Raw genomic sequence first — 8,736 nt, forward strand, 5'->3', positions numbered from 1 at the left:
GAGGAAGGAGGGGGAAGCAGAGAGGAGGGGGAAGAACCCAAACCCGCCCAATCTAACCCAGTCCAGACGACCGGCTTCCAGCTGGGGCTAAAGAAAGGGGGTTGGAGAGGTGCGCCTCCCCCCACGCCCCTTAGGGGTGGGGGACGCGGGCTCAGAGTTCCAGGGACCCAGGAATGCCCCCCCGGCAGCCCCCTCGGCAGGCGGGGGGAGGGCTCAGCCGGGAGTTTGGCAAACTCCTCCCCGCGTTGAGTCATTCGCCTCTGGGAGGTTTAGGAAGCGGCTCCGGGTCGGTGGCCCCAGGACAGGGAAGAGCGGGCGCTATGGGGAGCCGGACGCCAGAGTCCCCTCTCCACGCCGTGCAGCTGCGCTGGGGCCCCCGGCGCCGACCCCCGCTGCTGCCGCTGCTGCTGCTGCTGCTGCCGCCGCCACCCAGGGTCGGGGGCTTCAACTTTGACGCGGAGGCCCCAGCAGTGCTCTCGGGGCCCCCGGGCTCCTTCTTCGGATTCTCAGTGGAGTTTTACCGGCCGGGAACAGACGGGTGAGTGAGGAGGGCTGGCGACGGGATGGGGGTGGGGTAGCCGCCTGGAGACTGGGGGCGCGGCTGGGGTCTGGAGGGGACCAGAGTTTGAGTTTGAGGGTGGAGTTTGGAAGGACTAGAGCTGCAGTTGGGGGCCCGCGCTAAAGTTGGGGGCCAGTGCTGGAGTAGGGAGGGCACCGTGGCGGGTGAGGAGGGGCCCTGGCGTTTGCGATCAGTGGGGAGACATGTGTCGGGTGGGGAGAGGACACGGAGCTGGAGAAGTCTGGGCAGGGGTCTCCGGGCCAAGAGAGAGGAGAGCGCGTGAATGGAGAGCTGAGGGTCTCTGGCTGAAGTCTGTGGGCTGCTGGGACCTGAGGCGGGTGGGGGCGCAGAGGCCGGGAAGGGCTTTTGGGGGGCTCCAGGAGATCTCGGGATCCGTAGGGGCCATTGTGCGGCGAGAGAACGGGTAGAAGCCAAATGAACTACGTGTAGCAGGAGGAAAGTCAGAGACTGAGGGGGTCGGAAGGTTAAATGGGGGCCAGCCTCATCCTCCCCTCCCCCCCTCAACTCAGGCTGGGGAAGACCCGAGAGAGGAACGGCGGTTCCCTCTCCTTTCTCCTCTCTCTCCTACTCCTCCCTCCACCCCCATTCTCTGTTCAGGCGAGGGGATCCGAGAACTAGGGGCGAGTGCGGGGACCCTGGCAATGGGGGCGCTGGGGCTGGGGGCGAACTCAGCCAAGGGCGGGTGCTGGGATGTGTCGGGAGGGGTGTGTGCGCGCCTGAAGGGGGGTGGGCAGTTTCCCTCTTCCTCTAGCTCTTGGGAGGAAGAGAAAAGCTGGTTTCCTGTAGCTGGTCGGCTGGAGCTGTGCTGAGACCGGGACTTCTGGGGCTGGGGTCGGAAGCTGGGGAGACGCCGGCTCCGTGGGGCCAAGAACGTCAGAATGAAGGACTCAGGACCCTGGAAGTCTCAAAGGAGGATCCTTATTCCCAACTCAGCAGAGTGATAAGCAGACCCGGACCCCGAATGCCTAGAAAATGGGGTGCTGACAGGCTTAGGAAACAGGAGTTAGAGTGGAAGCAACATTAGAACCAAGGGTGTCTGTTTAAATGTGGGATGGGGGAGATTGGGAAGCAAAAGAGGTAGGTGGTTGTTCCTGGGCTAGGCCACAGATGCCAGATTCCTGGTCCTCCACAATGACTGGTGTAATCCTTTTTCTTCTACATCTCTGAGCTGGGAGCTTCCTACTGCTCACCCCCACCCCACCCCCAGGATCTCAGAGTTTGAGGGGAATTCTGTCAGAAGTGACCTGTTTTTACACATGAGACAGTTAACTGATCTCTACTCAGTCCCTATGGTTTTTGGAGAAAAGGGGTTAATCTAGCTAATACAATTGGGGAGAAAGGCAAATTCTCCTTTGTCTGGAGGACTTGGGGATGGGAGAAAAGAAAAATGATTAGGCCCGGGCATTTGGTTCTGGGCTATTCAATGTCCCCACCCAACCCCCACCCCACCCCCCTGGCCTTTTGCCCAAACCCCATTGCATCACCCTGGCCTGGAGCCTCTGCCAGGCCTGGTCTCCCCCAGGTTCCCTCCAACTTCTTATCACAGCCCTAATGGAGTAAAAAAGAGGGAGGGAGGAAGGAGATGAGGTCTCCTCCCGCAGATCAGAGTATCTAGTTGTCTGGCATTTAACCTTCTCTTTACTCTCCACCTCTCCTAAATTTCCCTTTAAAACACTCCTCTAAAACATCTGGACTTCACACATTCCTGGTCCCCTAGGTGTCTGTCTGGCCCCTGGCCTGATCCTGTAGTCCCTAAAGTCCTCTTCTAAAACAGGACCCAGCTCTCATCCCTTTCCCCTCCCCTTCTGCTCATCTCCCCTCCCAAGAGAACCCAGGTGTCCAGCTTGCACTCCTTCCCTCTCATTTCCTATTTACAATACCCTCTTAGAGTAGAACATTCTGCCTTCCCAGTGACCTCCTCCCACCACAGCTAGGCCTTCACCCGGCTCCCCACAACACAAGACAAACATAGCCCCTCACCTACGGCCATTGCCAAAGAGGGACAGCCTCAGTGTTCTTGTTCTTCCTGCATCGCCTCTCTTGGTGAACACCAAAACCGCATTAAAGGACAGGGTGAGCACCAAAGCAGTTAGATAGTAGGAAAGGGCAAAGCTTTAAGTCAGACAGAGGTAGGTGTGAGTCCCCACTACTTACTAGTTTTTTGTGTGGTACCCTGGTACCTAGGGTGAGGTACTTAAGCTCTTGGAGCCTGGTCTTCCCGTGAAAATCAGACACCTAACTAACGGAGTTCTGAGGACTAAATGAGAAAACATATACAAAAGGAACCTGGTCTGCAGAGGGTGGTCAATAGATGGGCAGCATGGTTTTTATGGGGTAGCTGTTTCTGTTTCTGGTTCTCTCCTTCCTGGCTACTGCCTAGTTCTTTAAGTTCTCCCCCATTTCTTACTTGCTTTGAGTATTTGCTTATACTGGTGATAGTAACAATAGTCTCTTATATTCCTTTAGCACTTTCGTATCGATTTTTCCATTGGATTGTAACAAAAATCCTTGTGTTAAAGCCAAGGAAGCATTATTGCCCCGTTTTTAGATATATAAAAACTGAGGCTGGCCGGGCGCAGTGGCTCACGCCTGTAATGCCAGCACTTTGGGAGGCCAAAGCGGGCAGATCACGTGAGGTCAGGAGTTTGAGACCAGCCTGGCCAAACTGGTGAAACCCCGTCACTACTAAAAATAAAAAAATTAGCCAAGTGTGCTGACATGCACCTGTAATCCCAGCTACTCGGGAAGCTGAGGCAGGAGAATCGCTTGAACCTGGGAGGCCGAGATTGCAGTGAGCTGAGATCACACCACTGTACTCCGGGAGACAGAGCGAGACTCCATCTCAAAAAAACAGCAAACAAACCAACAAAAAATAAAAACAACTGAGGCTTCAGGAGTCATAGAAATCTTGAACCAGAAGTTAGTTTAGGAAACATTCAAGGGAAATCCATCATTTTATGCCAGAGAATCCAAAGCTTGAAGAGAGACAGTGACTTGGCCCAGGACACTTGAAAGCTTGAAAGGCAGGCCAGTTTCAGCTCAGCCCCTTGTTTCCTTCTGCAACTGCCACAAGTGGAGACAGCTGTTCTTCCCCAGCCAATCATACATACCCCTTGTGAATGCACTGGGGGACCCCAAACCAGGTGTCCTCCTCTGGCCTGGCCCATGCTGCTGTAGGAGCTGGGCACTGGTCCACTTGCTGCTCTCCACCCCTGACCTTGTCAGGCCAACAGAGTCAAACAGTAACCCAGTATTGAACTGGGGCTTGGTTAATCAAAAGCTGGGGAGACAGCAGATATGAGAGGAGGGAATCAGTTGGCAATGGGGTAGACCAGAATGCTGTCCTAGAAATCAGGATTCCTGATTTCTGCTTCATATTCTGGGAGGGATTCTGAGTGACCTAAGCACATTACTTAACTCCTCTGAGATAGTTTTCCCATCTACAGAATGAGAACATGGGACGAGGTGAGCAGCTTTGAACTTTTTCTTAAGGAGTGTCAGAACGAGGCCAGCCTGCCTTTATGCCATGTGGCCGGAGGCACCTACAGTAAAGTCTTAAAAGCAGTGGGTGCTCTCTACAGTGCCTTCTAGCTGTGGTAGTCTGTGTCTCTGAGGACCAACCCTTCCATTTCTGAGGCTTCAGAATAAATTATGGCAATTATTTCTTCTCTCAGACTCTATTTCAGAAGAGTGTACCTGCCAAACTGCATTTAGTAAGAAATAATGAATTCCTTTTCTCATTTTTTTTATTTTTATTTTTTATTTTTTTGAGATGGAGTTTCACTCTTGTTGCCCAGTCTGGGATATAATGGCGCAATCTCAGCTCACCGCAACCCCCACCTCCCGGGTTCAAGAGATTCTCCTGCCTCAGCCTCCTGAGTAGCTGGAATTACAGGCATGCGCCACCACGCCCGGCTAATTTTGTATTTTTAGTAGAGACAGGGTTTCACCATGTTGGTCAAGCTGGTCTGGAACTCCTCTCCTGACCTTGTGATCCGCCCATCTCAGCCTCCCAAAATGCTGGGATTACAGGCGTGAGCCACCGTGTCCGATGCTTTTCTCGTTTTTTATTAACCAAAAACATCTAAAGCTGCCAATCAGAGTTTCTGACCAGCATGAGATAACCAGGTTCCCACATAAGTTGATATAATTCCAGCCAAAAGCAAATACACTTTTAATTAGCCTAGGCCACCTTATCTGGTAAATGCATGATTTCCGTTAGCCTTTCTGAAATCTTGAAAATAGCCCACGGACCCTTCATTGTTAACTTCTTAGACCCCTAAAAGTGCCCGACTGCTGCAGGATTTAGGAAGCAGGAACAAGATGTGGGAAAACAAAGAGAAACTAGCTTGCACGCCATCCCTGGCGCCAGTCACCTCACTTGGCATGTTGGCAGGGGAGGCACTATTTATTGGATTGACTTAAGGTTGCTGGGATGGAAGGGCCACTGACTCTCCAGGTATAAGCCATGGGTAGTGTGGCAGGAGGAAAGGAGGCCTGGGTCTGTGTCACTTGCCTGCATGCCAGGTATCTTGAACCATCACACAGCCGGAATGGATATGGCCCTGACTTGCGGGCTTTACAAGCTTTGTAAACGCTCTGTCTGGCAACGTACTAAACTCCAGGCTACTTCCTCAGGCCACCCCAGAAGTGTCAGGCTCAGCTCCTCTCCAGGAGCAGTAGGTGTTGGACAAACTGGGAACAGGAATAGGGTCCCTTGGCCTTAGCCCGGAGATCCAGGAAAACTTTGAGATAACCTCTTCTTCACCCAGAGGAAGAGGGAGAGGGTACTGCCCAAGTCCACAGTTAGTGCCTGAACCAGAACTCTTGGCTCCTGGTCCAGCGCTCCTTTCACTGCTTCCTGTACCTCTACTGTTCTGGTCTAGTTCAGGTTGGTGGCCCTTTCTGCTTTCTAGAGCCTGAAGGCAGCAACCAAGTTCTCTGGGGGCTGCCCCTGCTGAGAGAGGGGTCTACTCCTCTCACCTCACCTAGCCCTGGGGTGGCGCAGCCAGACCCCCCAGTTGGATGTCAGGCCTGAGTGAGAAGGGTGGGGCCTGGCAGGGAGGTGGGGGTGTGGGAGACAAACGGAGAAGTGAGAGGTTGGAAACAGACAGGAAGCCACAGGCAGTAAACATTTCCTGTCCCCAGAGTAACGGAGACTGGCACCTCCCCTCCCCACCCCCCTAACTTCAGGAGCTCTCCCTCTTCAGCCTACCCATCTCCTATTCCTCTGGACCCTGCCTTCTTTCCCCTCCATTCTCACCACTGGCCCTCACAGACCCCTCCTCACTCCCCACTTCCGTCCCCTCAGAACTGCCCTCTCTGCTGCTTCCATCCCCTATACCTCCTGGGCCACTCCTCCCTGCCTCAGTATACCTGGTCTTCTTGGAAAATACCCCCAGCTCTTGTAACCTCTACCATAATCCCTCGCTTTGGGCCTTCTTGCCTAGTGAGAAAGCTGAGGAAGGTATTCAAATATCAGGGAAGGGGTAGGTATTGGACGGGCTGAAAGCTGAAAGTGGACAGAAACCAATAGAGATGGAGAAATGTAAAATCTAAGATAGAGAGATAGGATCCAAAAACCAAAACCGAGAGAGCAAGCATTCGCAGGGGCAGAGGGACAGAGAGATTGAGAAGCAGTGCCAAAGGCAGACATGGAGCAGAGCAGAGGCCAACGCTGGCAGGGGCACTGGTCCAGAGGCTGGGTCGAGTTGCCCAGGCAGCCAGATACAAGTCCTGGCAGGAGACCCTTAGGGGAAAGCCAAGAGAGCCAAGAGCTGTGTGGAAGTCTTGGAGGCAAGGGACCGAGGGATGAATGAGGCAGAGCTGTCGGTAGGAGGACTGCCCAGCCCCTTAGCTATGACCATCCCATTACATAGGACCTCCAACAGAGGCAAACTTCTCGTCTCAGGGGGAACGGAGGCACTATGTCCAGAACTAGGCCCCTGGTACAGAAGACTCAATTCAGTCAGCTGGGGGTGGTCTATGGGAAAGGGGTTCAAGGGCTGAGACAGAGACCCAGCCAGGAAGGGGAGGTCCACACCAGGGCCGGGGTGAGGGCAGGCCCAGGCCCAGTGGAACAATCTGTTCTCACTGTCCTCCAGCTCCTCTCTCCACTCCTGCTGCCTGATTTCCAAGACTCACATTTTCCTCCTACACGCCCCAAGGCTGGGTGGCTGGGCAGCCGGATGCCTGGGTCTTGGCCCAGGGAGGGGATTTGGCTTGGGAGGAGAATATATAGGCGAGATGACAGACCCTGAGGCTCCACAGGACCTTGGGGTTCCAGAGGCTGCACATCTGATCTCAGCAGGTACATACAGGAGAGGGAGAAGCCGGGGTACAGGCTTTGGCCCCCCTTCCCCTTCTGGGAATTGACTCTGGTTCGTCTTCTCTTCATGAACAGGGGAAGGTAGGAGAGGACAGAGAATGGCGGGAGGAGGAGGGGGTTGTGTTAGTGACAGCGGCACATGGGGACCGCCTGACTCCAGCCTGTGCCTCTGGCATCTGTGGCATCTTCTGAGATATAAATACAACCCAGGGGGCATCTACTCCACCCCCAGCCAGCCCCAGCCTAGAGGTCTGGGTCCTTCCTGCCTCCAGACACCAATGAAGAGCTAGGAGCCATCCTGAACTGCCTCTCTTTTCCCCTTCACAGGGTCAGTGTGCTGGTGGGAGCGCCCCGGGCTAACACCAGCCAGCCAGGAGTGCTGCAGGGTGGTGCTGTCTACCTCTGTCCTTGGGGCGCCAGCCCCACACAGTGCACCCCCATTGAATTTGACAGCAAAGGTAGGCCAGTGAAATTCAGAGAGGGACTGTGGGGTGGGACTGCAGCCTGGGGGCAAGGCCTGGGTGGGGCCTGGGGTGAGGGGTGGAGCCTGCTGGAACCCCCGGCCACGTGACCGCTCAGCACCAGCTCTGGTGCTCCAGCTGCTTACAGTGGATCCCCATGGCACTCACTCCACGCTCCCTTCCAGCCCAGCCCAAGGAGGACGGGCATGATTCAGAAACATGTGGCTCTCATTTCCCCTGAATCACCCACAACTCTGGGAGGCCAGGGCCGTAACACAGACAAAGACAGGAAAATGTTGCACAAACTATTCAGTTGCTTTAACGAAGTACTGACTAAGTGACAGTGCATGACAGGCACTGTGCTGGTGCTGCAGGGGTTGAAACATGACTAAGCCACTGCCCTCAGGAGCTCAAGGTCTGAGTAGACACAGATGGATGGGAGGAAGACAGAGACTAACAGCTATCAGTTGCTCCGTGCCAGGCCCAGTTGTGAACACTTTACATGTATTAGTTCACTTAATCCTTTCAACAACTATATAAGGTATTATTATCCCCATTTTCTAAGTGAGGAGACAGAGGTTAAGTAGCTTATCCAAGGTTATACAGCTAGCAAACATTGGAGTGAGGTTATGAACTAGGGCCATCTGTCTCCAGAAATAAAAACCGGAGAGGCCGGGCACAGTGGCACACATCTATAATCCCAGCACTTTGGGAGGCTGAGGCAGGAGGATCACTTGGTCCCAAGAGTTCAAGACCATCCTGGCCAACATAGTGAGACCCTGTCTCTACCAAAAACATTAGACAGGGCCGGGCGCAGTGGCTCATGCTTGTAATCCCAGCACTTTGGGAGGCTGAGGCAGGTGGATCACTTGAGGCCAAGAGTTTGAGACCAGACTGGCCATCATGGCAAAACCCCATCTCTACTAAATATACAAAACTTAGCCAGTCATGGTGGCACTTGCCTGTAATCCCAGCTACTTGGGAAGCTGAGGCACAAGAATTACTTGAGCCCAGGAGGCAGAGGTTGCAGTAAGCTGAAATCACATCACTGTATTCCAGCATGGGCTACAGAGAAAGACTCTGTCTCAAAAAAAAAAAATGAGCCAGGCATAGTGGTGAGCACTTGTAGTCCCAGCTACTCGGGAGGCTGAGGTGGGAGGATCACTTGGGTGGGGAGGCCAAGGCTGCAATGAGTGGTACTTGCCCCACTGCCCTGCAGCCTGAGTGACAGAACAAGACCCAGTTTAAAAAATAAAAATTTGGCGGGCGCGGTGGCTCAAGCCTGTAATCCCAGCACTTTGCAGGCCGAGATGGGCGGATCACGAGGTCAGGAGATCGAGACCATCCTGGCTAACACGGTGAAACCC

At 54.1% G+C, this 8,736-nt stretch overlaps 1 protein-coding gene across 1 annotated transcript in view; it reads left to right on the forward strand.

The window, feature by feature from the left end:
- Positions 1 to 46: 46 nt before the first annotated feature.
- Positions 47 to 8,736, forward strand: part of ITGA5 (integrin, alpha 5 (fibronectin receptor, alpha polypeptide)) — a 24,463-nt gene continuing 15,773 nt past the window's right edge. Inside the window, exons 1-2 of the mRNA XM_011930448.1 lie at positions 47 to 538; positions 7,236 to 7,366. Coding sequence (XP_011785838.1) covers positions 174 to 538; positions 7,236 to 7,366 — 496 coding nt within the window. The 5' untranslated portion in view covers positions 47 to 173. The remainder of the gene's footprint in view (positions 539 to 7,235; positions 7,367 to 8,736) is intronic.

Source organism: Colobus angolensis, unplaced genomic scaffold (genome assembly GCF_000951035.1).
Source record: "Colobus angolensis palliatus isolate OR3802 unplaced genomic scaffold, Cang.pa_1.0 Scaffold87, whole genome shotgun sequence".
Taxonomy (NCBI): domain Eukaryota; kingdom Metazoa; phylum Chordata; class Mammalia; order Primates; family Cercopithecidae; genus Colobus; species Colobus angolensis.